A 17,506-nucleotide genomic window follows, 5' to 3' on the forward strand; every position below is an offset into this window, starting at 1 on the left:
GTTTAATTAAATAATGATTTCTTGTTAGGGTATTATTATTTAAATAAAAACATACATTTAGATAATAAATTATTAATTCTATTTTAACAAATAAAGTATTTTTATTTTTTAAATTTGAATTAAAATGAACATTTTTTAACAGAATATATTTAAAATCTTTTTAATATATTTTCAAAAAATAATCAATTTAAATTTTTATTATTCATTAAAATATTTATTTAATTTTAAATTTAGTTTATAAATCGAAAATAAATTAATTTAAATTTCTAATAATATTTATGATAATTAGAATTTAAATTAATTAGTTTTGAAAATAATTTTAAAAGATTCAATAAAGTTTTTTTAATATTGATTTGTATTTCAAATAAAAACATAAAAATATTAAAAGATGTTATAATTAAATTATGTAAAAATTTTAAATTTTCTAAGAAATGGGTCATATCAAACTCAAACATGAAAAAATCATGACTTCACAGTATATAGACTTTGATCCGCACGTCTGTGCAAGTAATTTTTAATTTTATAACTTTTGAGCTTGAAAAGTTATATGATTTTTTTGTTACTAAATTAATGCATTATTTTATATATCTGAAAACTTTGATGAAATTCTTTATAACTTTTTCAACATATTTTTTCATAATTAAAAATAAACATCAAATTTATAATTAAAATTGATTTTTTTTGTATCTTAAATGAATTAACAAATTTAAAGTTTTCGAATAGTATATTTTGTAAACTTCAGTTAAATTAAATGTTAGCTATATTATATTTTGTATATAATACTTTTAACAAATATATTGTAGTAGTTTTAAAATAAATAAATAAATAGATAATATATTGTGGTAGATATAAAAGTTTAACATATATTAACAATTTAAAAATTTTAATCTTTTTAAACGGTGAATGATATTTTAATATTATTAATGGTGAATACTATTTTTTATTTATTAAATGAAGTAACTTTTAAAAAATGTTATTTTACCAATTTAAATGATTTTCATATTTAATTCATATATTTCTTTTATTTTAATATAATAAAAAATAATTATAAAATTTATAAGAATAGAATGTAATTTTATTTTATTTTATAGATTTCGGTTTACAACTAATTTATAATAATTTTATATTACTAATTACGAAATTATTCAATTTATTAATTTAAAAAGTATTTAAATTTTTAGTGATATTTTGTTAGATTTTTCTCAATAGATTTATAATGAAATATCTTTATAATTATTAAGATTTTTTAGAAATGTTATATATTCAATAGATTAATGTAGATAATTAAGTAGATGTAATTAATGAAATGTGCCTATTATGATTTTTTATGGTAGATAAAATTTGTATTTATCTTTTAATAGAGAATGATAGATTCAAAAGCATTTAAAACATAAAAAAACATCAAATTGGTATACGACTGACTCTGATATAAATTTAGTTTTGAATGATAATAATATTAGTTGTGAACAGTGGCAGAGGCAATTAAAGATCATGTGGGTCATTTGACCCATATCAATTTTAAGAATTAATCAAATTTAAGCATAAATATATAATATATCTTGATTAATTGGTTAAGTTTCAGTAGTTTGATCTCCTTAATATCTATCCAATTTCATATATATAAACTTTTGACCCCGTTGATTTATTTTCCTAGCTCCGCCACTGGTTGTGAAGAAGTGTTAAGTAATGCATAATATAAAGAAGGAGTGTAATATGAGGCATACAACAATGTCCAATAGAACAATGGTTTTGTTGATGATATTAGCAAATAATTCATAAAGAAAAACGACATGGTATAATTAGTTAGATTGATGATATTAGTCGTTGATTTCACAGTGAATAGATTATATATGATTTCAGGAATAAATAAGAACATTAAATTTGTTTTGAATAAAAATCTATCGTTAGGATATTATTAGAAAAATATAAATATATATTTAATAAATTATCTAAGAGATGATCCAAATGCGCAGGGTGCACTCCTAGCTTCTCCATTTCATTCGTTTATAAAGGGATGTGCATGCAAATCACTTAATTAGCTGGATGAGCCTACGTCAATTTCATTTGGCATGGGCCTTATGTGCCAAGTGTCTCTTTGAGCGACAATATTATATGCAAAAGCAGATAAGACCGCGTATATTCTTACCTATTGGTTTTTATAACTTTATATTCTAGAAGCCATCCACGTGATAGTATTGATGTATATATGCACTGCATTTATATAATTTTTCAGGTAACTTGGATACTGTCATATTTTATGAAGAGAATTTGCACTCCATTTTCACTCCAAAATTACAAGAAAATATACTTCAGAGTGAATATTATAACCAGGATCGGCTTAGGTATAGGGGCAAGGGAAACATGGACCTTGAGCCCAAATTTGTTTTTGCATAATTAGTATTAAAAAGAATCTGATTTTTACAAAAATTAAGAAAAGAGATCTAACTTTTTTAAATTATCCATAAAATATATGCAATTTTTTTTGAGAAACTATTTTGTGAAGGACCTATAATTTACTTGAGCCGGTCCTGAATATAATGTACTAGAAAGTAATTCAACTAAGAGGTTAAAATAGACACTGTGGGAGTAATTATCCGGCTGTGAATAATTATGTTCACCTTAATGCCTTGGTGAAAATTAGAGTTAAGCACGTTGTGGACTTTCTATGTTAATATATTGTTCAGTTGACTTTACATAATTGTAAGCATGTTTGGTTAAAAAAAAAACTAAAAAGTATGAGAATATTTGTTACATTGAAACCCAAAGCGTAGAGTTTCTAGAATGGGTCTTTGTCCTTAGTTTTATATTTTAGGGCAATTTTCTTTCATTTGGATTTTTTTGTTGTGACCGTTTGGTGGACTCGTTCATAAAATATCTTATCTTATATATATATATATAATATAAATATAAAGTAGAGTTGTGTTCTGCACACAGCCCTCCACCTCATCAAGGAGATATGGGCAAATCGTGCTACGGCAGCATATCTTTTTTAAAGTTTTCTGCTGTGTGTTTTGTTATTAGAGCATCACTCGAGAGTAATGATAATGGGCTTTGCGTAAACATTTAACGGCCCAAATAGAACTAACCTAATTCGACATTCTCGACCACGTCAAGTGTGCTGATTCTCTCCTTTCTGCAGAAGCTTCTCCGTTCCACATCCTCTTCCCATTGATGTCTCTAAGAAACGTATGTAGTTATGCCTTTCAATCCATGATGTCCTATTTGTAGACTGTGTGTTCCGGTTAATATCATCTTTCCGTTTGCACAAGATCACTGAAACCCAAACACGCTCACAGTTTACTCATGAAATGGCGAATCAGCAACTGTAATCGTCTTCGTTTCTGGGAAGCTCCGAATTTAAAGCAATGAGAAGAACTCACTGGTGTTGATATGATTTTTGTCAATGGAAAGGTTTGTATATTATGATTTTGTTTGGCTGAAATACTTCTTCAATTGTGAAAAACAAAACACTTTACTGTTTACATTCTTTTTTCACAGTCAAGCATGATTCGAGGGTTTATCAATGTCCACCGACTCAACTCCTACATACATATCCTAATAGAAGGATTTTTTTATGAATTACGAGCTTAGCCTGTTTGCTGTTACTAGGAACAGCCAAAGCTTCATATTCGATGATGCCCATGTACCTATTTGATTCACTGATCGGAAAAAAATTGGAAGAGTTGGCAGACAACTTGCAGGTGTGTTTCATTTACCAGTTTTCAAACCCCTTTACTCGAACATTTCAGGATCTTCGTTTGACTTCCTAAGCTATTAAGGCTTTATAGATCCAACAGCCTGCAAATATTTCTTATTAACATAAACCAAATCGCAACCACTAAACCCCACAGTGTTAGACCAAAATATTAATAATATCGTAAACAACGACAAGAACAATGATATTCAAAACTCAGTTGTACAGTAAGTTACGCACTAACTACACTGTTTGATAAAAGTACATACATGGTGGTATAATAATAGTTTCAGGATGGTCACATCAAATGCAAGCCAAACGAACTAGGGAGTAGGCCTCCACGTTTAAAACACTCGGATAAACTCACTGCTATTCGTGACGTAAACATGCCCCCACACTTCCTTCACTTATGCACGTACCATTACTCATTAAAAGTAAAAAAAAAAAGAGTTTCCATCAAGTTAAAGCTCCTCATCCAGCAATGGTGAAGAAGACACCCGATGAAAACAAGAACATAATAGTGAAGAATAAGTAACCAATGAATAGAATGAGGCGGTCGTTCCTTAACAACTACTCTCTATCATGCATCGGTAAAGAATGTATCTGTCAATCCAAAATTCATATCATATTCATCCTTAACAAGTACGCTCTATCATTCTCTTTCAACATATATGCATCTTCGTTTATTTGAAAATATTTTATTTACTAAAATCATAAAATTAATTTAAAATTCATCAAAATATAAAATATACAAACTTACGCGCCCGGAATACCACTAGTTAACAGTATAAGTAATCTTTGACTAGCTAGTGCCTTTGTATCACGGATTGATGATGACCGTTGACACATTGGTCAGAATTCATTAGTGTCTTTCATCTACCGGACGTTGACATATTGGTCACAATTCATTAGTGTCTTTCATCTACCTAAAATGACAGTTGGTTAGGGGGTAAACGACATTAGTTTTTTTTTTTTTATCAATGACATTAGTGTATATATATAATAAGAAAAGAGGAAGAAGCAATGAGTGAATAACTTAAAAGACAAGGAATAAGGTAAATAATCTTGATCCATAAAACTTGTAATTTGAAATCTTAATCATGCTAATTGCTACTCTTTCATTTTGAATCAGTGTGGACGAAGATACGAACTGGAAGGTAAAATGATTCTTTTTTCTTTAATATAGCGTATTTTGAATTTTATCTTCTTCTTTTTTTGAGTTGTGATTTTAAATCTTTGTAGAATGGCTGAGTGGAAGAATAATACTCTGAATGCTATTGAAGCAATCAAATTGAATCTTGATGGTCTTTCCCATATTACGGAAAACACTATGAGCCATGGACCCCTGAACGAGATGTTTACTAATGTGGAGGTGTCGATCTATCACTTAAACGAAATTCTCCAAGCCGCCGGGGTCAACATTCCGATTGAAGATGATAGCGATGAAGATTGATGTTTAGAGATAATTATATTTGACAGTTTGGTTTAAAGTTATGTTATTAGACAAATAAACTTTTATTTGTTATGTTTAGTTGCTTATGAGACGAGTACATATGGAAATAAACTTTTATTTGTTATGTTTCGTAATCACCTGACTGACTGAAACCTCCTTCCTCCTCCTTCCTCGAAACCCAGCGTCCAATCTCATCGAGAATCATGACTCAACCATAAAAGGAGGCACCTTGATTGAGAATCCCGTCGAAAGGAATGAACTTTCGGGGGAAGGAGGGAGGCTGTTTACGCAAGACCCGCCAAAAATGGTTGATCAGACTTTGAAAATCAGAGAGGAAAGATATCTACAAGAGAAACTTGGATGGAGAAGGAGATGTGCGAGAAGAATCTGGCTCCCAACTTGCCTTATGTGAAACTTGGGTTGTGTTTGAAAGTTGTTAGAGAAGGAAGAACAAGAGCAAAAAGGTGCTTATGCGCCGCCCCCACATTGATACGTTTGACTAGAGAAGAAGAAATGAGCTTAGAGAAAGGGCATTCTCTAAGATGTGATGTTGAGCTCAAGCTTTCTGGAAGATATCCCTCTTGTTAGCTATCAACATTTTGTTCCGTCTTCACTTGCTAGCAAAGATATATACAGTAGACTGAATATAATAAGTTCAATCTTGACTTCAGGGGTCGTGCATACCCCAATGCATCCTCATCTGAGTTCTGATCTTTGCCGTGGAGTTTGCTCAAGGACGTCCATTTGGAAAGTCAGGCTTGTATTGGCTGAAAGTACATTTAGCAAACCTCTACGCAGGTGGGCGTCTTGCTTACCATTTGAATGATACAATAGATTCTGCTGAAAACGATGGTCGTTGAAGGCTGAGGATCCTTTTCAGGGCTCATTCTGGCACAAGCCTTGAAAAGCCCCTTCACCTTATTCTGTAATCTCCAACTTGCCTATTGTATTAACCTAGCTCTAGACTTTCCTTTTTTGTTTGTTACTAGACAATTGGTTTCTGTTGGAGACTCTAGTTTGAGAAATTGGGTTTCACTCTTTGCATTGAACTGTGAAACAACGCTAGTAACGTTTTCTATTCATTCTGCGGCTCTGAATAGAAAACCAGCTGATGATGTCTATTCTGAAATTTCATAATTTGTTTATTCGAGTTAGAATCATGCCATGCATGGTTTCTAATGAGTTTCCTCTTTGTCACTCTCTTGTGCTGGCATACGGTCCATGAAATAATGAAGAAGGAAGGACAGCAGTAAGGATCACCTGAGTCAAACCCAACCGCTGCATTGGCAAAGATCCAAGTGTACAATTCTGGTTCTGGTCTAAGAGTCTGGTTAAGTCCGGTTATTGTACGTCTTTGAAAGTAAAAAGGACAGACACATACAAAGTATATGTGATGTTAATCTTGTTAACACTTTCGTCATTGTTGTATACGGTTGAGTTTTATTTTAGGGCAAGTCTCTTTCATTTGGATTTTTTGTTATGCCGTTAGGTGGACACGTTCATAAACTATTAACAATTTTTTTATTAGATTTAAGTAATATTTTGACTAGCTAACCGATTGATGATGACCTTACGCTGACCAAAAAAAAAAGTAGTCCTTTTACTAGCATATGATTGCCATTGGTTATGACTTATGACTCAGAAATATCAAAGAACTGATCACCTTATCTGAGATTGCGATGATTCATTGTGGTTAGTGACAAATTTTTAGGTTAAACCGTTGTTGCTTTATGTATTTTTTGTATACAAAATCCATCATTCCACATTTTTTTTGTTAATCAGAACATTTCAAATCTTGGACACGTAATCTGTATAGCCTCTGAGTATGCCCCATCTATTAAGTGGAGAGAAACCATAATTAAAAAAAATCTGATGACAAAACTTTCTTCGCGAAAATACCATAAGTAGGGTTTTATATTAACGCATGGAATGTATTAGTAAACTGCGACAATAAGCAGTGATTTTTTTGTCACAATTCATTAATGTCTTTCATCTACTTCAATTTTAGAGTCCGTTAGTTAGGTGGTAAACGACATCAGTAACTAGCACGTAAGTTGACCAAAAAATAGTTTTTACTAGCACGTTTAATATCTTTCATCTAGGTAAACGACATTAGTATTTTTTTTTTTTTTGATCAATGAGATTAGTGTATATATATTATAAGAAAAGAAGAAGAAGCAACGACTCAGGAACTTAAAAGAGAAGGAATAAGGTAATTAAATATATACTTGTTTTTTATTCTTGATCCATAATCTTCTAATTTGAAATCTTAATCATGCTAACTGCTGCTCTTTCATTTTGAATCAGTCTTTATATCTCATCTGGAAGAAGATACCAGCTCGAAGGTAAAACGATTTTTATAATATACTTCTCTCGATTTTTTTTTTCAGTTTCATGATTCTTAAAGACATTAAATTGAGACGACCACATGTATGTAACAACAATTCATGTGATGTCTGTCTCACAGCATGGAACAGTTGATGCAAGAAGCTTTTGGGTTGATAGTTGATGTACGAATCAACATGGGATATCTACTGGATTTTGCGGAAACGACGGTGAGTTTGGCCCCCTTGACACGTATGAGGGAGGAAACTATAGATACAGCTTTTTCACATGCAAACTCTATCCGAGCATTGGCGTTGAAGGCAGAAGCGTCGCATTTACAAGTAGACATTACTATATATCTAGAACATATGTTGAGTTTCATGGTGAACACAGTGAGCATCGCACCCCTGACCCGTTTGAACGAGTCAACTATGGTCAGAGCTTTGGAACTTGCAAACTCTATCCAAGATATTCACCTTGATGACAATCTTGGTGATGGTATGGTTGACAATTATTAGTATTAGAATTTGGTTGGTTGAGTCTAGATCAAGTAAACATGTCTTATCTGGTGTTGTGTTACCATAATATATGTCTATTTCAAAGCTGAAAATATATCATATTTGTCACAGATATTCGAGCGATTAACCAAGTGAGATTATGTTAATTTTAGTGAATTGCAATCAAGAAAAGATCTAAATATTTTGTTGAAAGGTGATTTTTAAGGAATATACTGTAAAGACAGATGTTACATATTTGTTTTGAATGCAAACACATACAAAATGTAATCTTTCAAAAATACACATACGTACATACCTCCGAACCTCTACGAGTGCCTGTCGCCTCGTCATTCTCATTGCCCCCTAGTAGGGGTCCTTCTGAATTTTTTAAAATGGCCCAATCATAAGAAAATAGACAGAATTCTCTGGAGGAAGAAGTTGCAAATCAAAACACACCTACCTCTGTCTGTCTTCTTGTTTTTGCAATGTCAAAAGGGCAAGCATAGTAGCAGCTACAAAACCAGCTGAAAAGTTTGCACCGAGAACACCAAGAGCGTTTGTATCACTGCATTCACTGAATTGTAGAAAGAGAAAAGAAGAACAAGAGGTCTAGTCCAGACAGCTCAACTGATGCTCAGGAAGATGGAACCATGACAAAAGATGAAGAGAAGAAGGATGATGTGCATCAAATGTATTATTAGTTCATGAGTCTCTGAATCTGATTTGAGTCAGTAATAAGTCGGATACATCATTCACAATAATAAATGAAATTGAATTTATCTATACAGAGATACAGAAGAGTTGGATCACTTAGCTCTCTACCTATAACTCTTATCGTTTCTCTTAAATTGTGTATGACAAAAGAATACTAGTATCATGTAAAATCTGTAGTGTACGTTAGCTCCTCTCTCACAGCTACATTGGCCTGAGCGACCAGAACAATCCTGCTTTCCTCATCTCCTACGTGCGCTCATTATCCTTGCATGGCAATTCGGCGTACACTGCACCACGCATCTTTGAGTTTAGTGTTTAAGGAGTCTCTAAATTTATTAACAATACGTAAGAAGTTCCATCCCTGGTCCATGATCTCTGCATCTTTCGATTTCGTTTCGTGACTAGATTACTTCATATACTCGTTCTTGTACTTCTCTCTGGTGATCTTTTATTTCATTTAACATAGATAGTTCCAGTGAGAACAGAGCAAAGTTACTTGTCCCACAAGAAATGTTGACAACTTAACTACTTGAGGTTTTTGATTCCGGTTGTTCGGATTAACTTTTTCCGCGTATTCACACGTAAGCTATTTCTCTAACTGATTTGCAGAGTCTACAGACCAAATAAATTAGTTCTATTACTTACAATCTTTAATTAGTAATCAAGTGAAACCAATCCCATTGATTGGATCATTTTCGCTACGTATGACCCATATATCCGTGCTTGCTTTGAAAGATAGTTAGAAACGGATTATTTGTTGAATCAAACTAGTTATCAGTATTATAAGATATGTGGCCAATCTAGTTACCATTTTGTTTGACCAATGTTGTAGTTTGATATGTGACCAATGTTCCGCGTATAAACAAAATTCATTTATCTTACTAGGGCTGGGCAAATAAACCGAACCCGAAAATTCGAACCGAACCCGATTCGATAAAAATGAATCCGAACCGATCCAAACCCGGCATAAATACTGAATGGATCTTGTTTTATGGTATTTTGGGTTATGGGTATTATCCGAAACGAACCCGAACTTAGATGGATACCCGATAGAACCCGAAACATTCAAAATTTCCAAAAATAACTTGTACCAAACATGATCTCAATTCCTAATATGTATTCAAAATATATTGAACATCTAAAATAATTATCTATTATCTATTATATGAAGATTGATGGTTGAAGGTGGCAGTTGAAGGTTGAAGTTTTTAGATTTTGTTTTTGTTTTCATTGAATATGTTTTTCATTTCATGCGAACTTGGTTTTCATTTTATCTTTTCATTTATTTGGTTTTATTTCGATCAATAACTATGTTTACCTTTCACTTGATTTTGATTGATCACATTTGATGTTTCTTTCTTTTTTTTTTGAACCGATTTTATTTATGTTTTGGTTACAAAATAGGTATAAATCAAGTATTTTAAAACCAAAGAACCGATTTTACTTACTTTTTGGTTATAAAGTAGATATAAATCAGGTACATTAAACCGATGAAACGATTGAGACCCAAACCCGAAAGTACATCGGGTTGTACCGGTTCTTTGAAGATTTACTAATCCCAACCCGAACCTGATAAAACCCGAACCGGTCCCGAACCAAATTTTCATATAACCCGAATGAAGTTGATTTTAATAAACCCGAAAAATCAAAACCCGACTAGACTAAACCAAAACCCGATTGGGACCCGAATGCACAATCCAGTTTGTGATCTTACAATGAATTTTGCTTGAGTAATTGTCATTTGTTATTGGTTAATCCAGTTTTCATTAAGCATAAGATTAAATAACAGCTATGTGAGAACAAAAAAAACTTAAGTGGATATGAGCTTGGCCGTTTGGGCAAAGCATTTTTTATGTTCTTTTAGATATATAAAAAACTAAAATATAATGTGAAGAGGACTGCTATGACGAGGCTGAGAGTGAATATGATGAGCTTTATGAGTACATGGATTAGAGCTTCTCGAACTTCCTTTTTTCCACGTTCGTCTTCATCATCGGTGGCGGAGGCATGACGGCGACCCATTGTTTTTTTAGATCAACGATGATGTATTTATATAGGCCCGCTAACAAGAATTTATAACAACCGGTTAACAAAAAGAAAAAAATGTAGCAAGCCTAGTCGACTGACGGCAACTAGTTTTATGTACCATTTTAGTTGGCTAAAGTTTATAAGAGAAAAATGACTCTAAAATTAAAGACTAAGATTTATTTGTGTTTCTATCATTACCATTTCAGCGGTACGATTCATTAGTCACTCGTTGCACACTATAATGATCTTATGCAACTGAAATAAATAAAAACCAATGAATTGCTTAAGTGAATGACAATTCAAAAGCGATGCTATCGATGAAACGCTAAAAACACAAAATTAGTTCATAATTAGTATTTGTGGTTATTTACTTTCATTTTTTCCAATGAAATTTGAATATAAATTTGGGTTCGATGTTCAAATCCCTTAGTGTTCAAAGCTTCAGATCTTTATTCTGCATTTCTCTGATTTTAAATATTTAAAACATGGTAGTTTTGATAATTTACACACAACTACATGTTGATTACAAAATTTTTTGATGTTGTGTTTTTTCGATTTAGTCGTCGTGAGAACCTAACCTTTGAGAATGGTCTTGCTAAACAAGCCCTTAGGGGTATTGTATCGAACCAAGTTTAACCGATTAATGAATTTTCTCTGTGAACAAAAAAATCAAATAAAGAAATGACAATTTCTATTGTTTAATGAATCTCTTACCATATTCTTTGATTTAAATATTTTGAAAAGTATTCATTTTTCTTCAAATTATTTTGCTTTTTAAACTACATGGTACTTAATTGATTTCATCCCATAATACTAGTTTAAAGGGGTTTTATTCGATCATGTATTTTAATAGAATTTAAATCTAAACACAAATCACTATTATTCGAATGATAATTCTAAATTCTATTTTAAAATCTAATGTTATTAAATGAATAATTTAAATCAAGTGTTTAGAATCTAATGTTATTTAATTTTTAAAGATTTTTAAATTTTTAAAATTGATTTTAAATCATCTTTTATGGAATCTCATGAACATATGATTAAACTCAAAAACCAAAACATCGCTGAGATTTTAGAATTCGTCAACTTTTGGAGCCTTTTGCACGGGTGAGAGCCTTTTGGATTTGACTTTGGAGGAATGCATTCGCATTCGTAGAGACGACCAACATACTTAGACCAGCTCTATTGGGGAGTTTTAAAGAGATATTTTTTTTTTAAAAGGCCAAAAAATAAATCAGAAAATAGGAAAAATTATAGAAAGGGGTCTTAGAAAGGGATTTTAAGAGCTGCTAAACACCCTTTACGTGTCTCCTCTTCCTTCGATCTCTGTCTCTCTCTTTCCTGTCTCTCTCTTCCCTGTCTCTTTCTTCGACTCTTCGTCGATCAATGCCAACCAATCTCCATCACCATCAAAGTCTATGATCTGAATCCAATTACGCGCTCTTCGATCTCGCTAAAGACAGGAAAGAAGACAGAGCTGCCGGCTCTTCACATTGAGAATATGTGGTGTAGTTTAGTTGTTGTTTCTGTTCTCATCACAATCTGTGTTTTAATGTTTTGTTTTTGTTCTCATCACAATTTGTGTGTTTAATCTTCTGTTTCTGTTGAAACATTGAGTTTTAACTGATATGCATTGTATTCATCAGTGATCCTTGTGTTGCAATGTTTGTATGAACTGATAAACGTTTGCATTTCAATTGTTTATGTTCTGATCGTGTAAACTCAACTGATAAGCATTTGCATTTCATTTTTCAAATCTTAAAACATGAAGCTTACATAATTATACATAACTACATAACTTCTTGAGATACATTTGCTTATAATATTTTTCCTTTACAATCCTATAAAATCCAATCATTCAACATTTTTAAAAAAAAAATTAAGAACTTCAATGAAGTTCTCCCATTGGAGGAGGAAAAAAATAAATTAGACTAACTAAGGTTCTTAACCTTTCAAATCACAAGATTAACTACTTAATTATTCTTAAGAACCCTTAATAGTCTCCTATGGATGTACATGCTCTTAGTTAGTAGTCCTTGGGATTCGACTACTTAAATGTTCCCTTTTTTTATAACTAAGTGCACATGATATGGATCTTATATAGTCCAATCCAATATAACAACTTTCTAGTCTCAAGATGATTTTATATTCCAAGACCTAAGACAGAGTCACAGAAGGTTTAATTAGACAAAACACAGTTTAGAGCTACAAAACCAAAAAAAAAAAGAAAAAAAGAGCACAGCATTTACAACTACACAGTCTACACTTGTTGAGGTGAGGAGGGTGTGTACTATACATAATGGCTCTTAGCCGAAACGGTGGGAATGTACACCGTTTTGTTACGAGCTAGTAGCCATGTGAGTCCCATGAGCTGACAATCTTTCCCCATCATCTTACTCTCTCTATCTGTCGTCGTCTTCTTGCTTCCTCCTTTTACTTTGAGCTGAAAAAAAAAGAAGTTTTTAAAGAAAAATATTTATATGAAACATGAAAGTCATACGAGTCACGAATATGAAAACGAAACATTTAATATGGTTTTAAGGATTATGTTCTTCTATTAAATGCAGTGATTCCTGAAACAGAGGCACATAAAAGGATTAGACTTAAATGAAAATAATCGAACCTTTTGAAGAGCTCCGAGGCATCTAGACATCTAGTACAACCAGAGTAAGAAGAGTTCCGACATTCCTTCTCGAGATTCTTCACGGAGTTACATTTCGGAAGCTTGAGGAGACGTTGAAAGCGGCGGGGCAAGAGAGTAAGCTCATCTAATGAAGACGAATGCCCCAGAAACACATGATGGCGTCTCAGTTGGAACCAGGCTGCGGGATCTTGATGTGTTTGGTCAGAAGCGCACTCTGCAATGTGTTGACGCACTTCTGAGACTCGATCGTCTGGTTTTAACCTGTCCTTCAAATTCAAATTTTATATGTAAGACTAAACTTAGACTCGGCTGTTCCACACTTATCTCTTGCTTCGAACTGAAAAAGAAAACAATCATTTATATTTACAAAATCTAAACTAGTCCCTCGAATTATTACTCTATCAGTGTCCATTTTAATTTAGAACGATGACCATGTTCAGACTTGCATAATTTGTTTTGAAGGCTTCCGGATCATAAGCCATAGATTGGGTTAAATAAACAACTTCAAGCGCTTCAAAATGGACTTTGGATTGGGCCTAATTAACGTAACACCCCTTTTCTTTTACCAACACACCTAATTAAATTTTACCAACGCACCTAATTAACAACTTCTTACCCACCATTACCAACATTACTCGTGAAAATGACAACGTTACGCTTCACAGAGAGCCGTGTTCATTTTCGGGAAAAAAGAAAACAGAAACAAAGTTATTTGTTGCTCGTTTCATTCGTTCTTGAGGCTAGACAACAGTGTGGCTGATGCTTATATGTTTACTTTCTTACTTTGCGTATATATGGAAAAAATTTTAAGACATCTCGCCTTAATATGTTACACATTAATGAAAAAATTAATATTGAATAATATATCAATCTTTGACAGAAAACAGCAATAAGTTTATACATTAAATCATAAAAAAGAATGCAACAAATCAAGAATCGTAGGTGGGGAAAAGAGAGACATGTGTATATACTATAGAGATATGCATACGTTTTTCCTTTCGAAACAGAGATATGCATACGTACGTTGATGATTAATTTAACATAAAGTCCTCAAAGGTAAAATTATCCGGAAGCCCAAAGTCGAAGAAACTGCTGGAGTTGGCTTCTGCTTCAATGCTATTTTGTTGTGGCGTTGACATGAGTGACTCTAAGTCCAAACTCTCTGCCAAAGGTGGTAATACATCTTCATGACTGACCTCAAGTCTTGCTTTCATGAAAGGATCAAAAGATGAAGTTTCGTTGTTTGATACTGGAGTTGTACACTCGGCTTGTAGCTGAGAGTCTTGAGACGACACCGTTGTGATTGGAGTTTGAATATTCTGGTCGAGGTTCGGTGCGTAAATTGGATTAAAGTTCTGGAGTGGTTGTTGAGGGGGTAAGAGAAGAGAGGCCAATCTCAATACATCAGGATGAAGCAGAGACGATGCATGTGTTGCTACTGATGAAAAGTTTGGTTGATTGATAAGTGCGGCTAAAAGTGAGGAAATATCAAGAAGATCAAGGCGTGGGGAGTGAGTAACAGGGTCGATGCCACTCCTTACAAGTCGCTTGCGGATGTGAGTATTCCAATGGTTTTTAATTTCATTATCGGTCCTTCCTGGTAAACGAGCTGCTATTGCGGACCACCTATAATCCACGAATTCAATTAGTGATGCATGATTAATATATAGTTTACGTTATATTAAATTATAGGTCAATGCGTATGAATAATAATAGTTTAGTAGAGTTGATGGCCTAACTGTTGGAATGTACTGTCCGCATGCATATGCATACGTACATCCTCGCTTTTTTAATTAATTAACGTACCAAATTTGTAGCTAATGGATCTCAAATAACTTATGGTGTAAATGAGGCTTACTTGTTTCCCATAACACTGTGTAGCTGAATGATAGTTTCTTCTTCCTCGAAGGAAAATCTTCCTCTCTTGATGTCCGGTCTTAGATAATTGGTCCAACGAAGACGACAGCTTTTTCCACACCTTTGGAGTCCTTTTAAGTTGTACAATACGACTTATAAGTGTTTGATTCAATTTATAGATAGAACATAATCTATTAGGACAAAACTATATATATTAATAAATCATATAATTAGGTTTATATATACTTACCAGCATTTTTAGGGAGGGTACGCCAATTGCCCGGACCATGAAATCGAATATAATCGATGAGTTTCTGATCCTCCTCAGACGTCCATGGTCCCTTCTTCACTCCATTCTTATCACAACAAGGTGATCTTCCCATCTTTATTTGGTAATTTCGAAAAAGATATATAGACAGATCGTAAGAGTCTAGTAACAGTTTGGTTCTCTTGCAAAAGGATCGAAAACCCAAAAGGAGTTTCTTAAATTTGAAAAAGAGGAGTTGAGTTTTATAAATGTCAATGCGCAGGGTGCACTCATACCTTCTCCATTTCATTCGTTTATATAGGGATGTGAATGCAAATCACTTAATTAACCTGGATGAGCCAAGGTCAATTCCACTTGGCATAGGCCTGATGTGCCAAGTGTGCCTTTGAGCCACAATATTATATTCAAAAGCAAATAAGACCGCATATATTATCGCCTATTGTTTTTAATAACTTTATATTCTAGAAGCGTTCCACGTGATAGTATATGCTGTATATTTTGTTTGTCAGCGTATGCACTGCATTTTATATAATTTTTCATGTTAACTTGGATTCTGTCATGTATATTTATGTTCAAAGGTTTTTCAATGGATTCTGTCATAATTTATGGATGTACTTTTGGATTGCATATAATGTACTCTTGTTCATAGGAAAAGTAATTCGACTAAGAGATTAAAATAGATTTTGGTCGGTAACTATTCGTCTGTGAGTAGTTTGGTTCACCTTAATCCTTGGTGAAAGTCAAAGTTAAGCACATTGTTGACTTTTCATGTTAATATATTGTTCGGTTGACTTTACATGCATGTTTAGTTAAAAAAAAACTAAAAAGTATGAGAATATATGTTACATTGAATTTTGAAACCAAAAAGCGTACAGTTTCAATGGGTGAGAGAGTGAGGACGGTAAAGTAGTTGGGTACTCTTATCAAATACGCACAAATCTTCTTCAAATAACGTGTGAATGTCATGTGCCTTGTGCTATCAAAATTGATAATGAGAAGGCGAATTACAAATTACTTTTTACTTCATGCAACTCCAAGTAAAATACTAACATAGATTGCTTGTGAAAGGGTCTCTCCGAACAAGCCATCCACGTTGACACTATAAAAAAAAGATTTGAAATGCACATCAATTGAAGCTTTTTGTTTGTTAAATTGTTGGTGGGAAGCTGTGCAACCAACTTTGAATTACATATCCCCTTAACCCAAGAACCACAGATTCTCCGAAGGTCACACCGAAGCTATTGTTTTATATAATATGCTCTCTCTCTCCTAATTAACGATGTGTGGGTACATGAATAATGTGACACGTGGAAAGAGTCGAGTTGTGGGGTTATCGTTTCACTTCTTTTGCATCATTTAATCAACTCTTAGGTTAGGTTTCTGGATTGGTCAGCGTTAGAGATATGATGCTGATGTCAAGTCAAAGATTGTATCAAGTCACTGCAATGGGCGCTTCTCGAAAAAGGCCTATGTGCTACTTAATGGGCCACTAATCAGCTTAATCCTCATATTGTAATGGGTTTCATCATATGTTTAGATGAACCCATCGTAAACGTTTTGCGACAAATCTATTGCAATTTGCAGTGTCCGAGTTCGTGGTTCTTTTTTATTCTCTGCATTGGTTTATATATAGAACCGGTTGAGAAAAATATGTTATCACTAGGATTTTTTGAACAAAATATAAAGTTTCATTAAGCTGGCATTGCCATGATTATAAACAGTTTATTAAAAATTTCAACTAAAATTCTTTTTTTATAATTTTGGAGATTTTCTTACCTATATTAATGTAATTTTCTTCAAAATTTTTGAAGGGCCAATGTTCTTTCGGCTTTACACATAACCAACCATGTTTTTAGCTATCAAATTGGTAGTCTACTTCTCCACAAAAACATGAGTCGCAAGTATTCACTGGAGGATATATATATAATCAGTTACAAGATTTATGAGAGATTAAAATTATAAAATCTAGCAAACATAAATACGTACTAAATATTACTGTCATAAAATGAAAATAAAGAAAGTAGCA

General features: G+C 33.0%; 1 protein-coding gene and 1 long non-coding RNA gene across 7 annotated transcripts; one reads left to right on the plus strand and one right to left on the minus strand.

The window, feature by feature from the left end:
- Positions 1-1,018: 1,018 nt before the first annotated feature.
- On the plus strand, positions 1,019-12,423 carry LOC103861807. Of its 6 annotated transcripts, XR_631618.3 has the most exons (7): positions 1,019-3,411; positions 3,499-3,701; positions 4,685-4,749; positions 4,827-4,851; positions 4,937-7,359; positions 7,455-7,492; positions 7,615-12,423. It is a non-coding gene; the product is annotated as an uncharacterized LOC103861807 (long non-coding RNA). The 6 variants fall into 6 exon arrangements; XR_004456266.1 differs by having other exon boundaries at positions 3,499-4,749; XR_004456267.1 differs by having other exon boundaries at positions 4,685-4,851.
- Positions 10,028-15,820, minus strand: LOC103861808 (transcription factor MYB41). The gene is made up of 3 exons (XM_033287618.1): positions 15,463-15,820; positions 15,214-15,343; positions 10,028-14,981 (listed from the first exon to the last, which is right to left on the minus strand). The coding sequence occupies exons 1-3, from the start codon at positions 15,767-15,769 to the stop codon at positions 14,387-14,389; spliced, it is 1,032 nt and encodes a 343-aa protein (XP_033143509.1). The 5' UTR covers positions 15,770-15,820; the 3' UTR covers positions 10,028-14,386.
- Between the last annotated feature and the right edge of the window lie 1,686 nt (positions 15,821-17,506).

This window comes from Brassica rapa, chromosome A03, assembly GCF_000309985.2.
Source record: "Brassica rapa cultivar Chiifu-401-42 chromosome A03, CAAS_Brap_v3.01, whole genome shotgun sequence".
NCBI classification, from domain to species: Eukaryota; Viridiplantae; Streptophyta; class Magnoliopsida; order Brassicales; family Brassicaceae; genus Brassica; species Brassica rapa.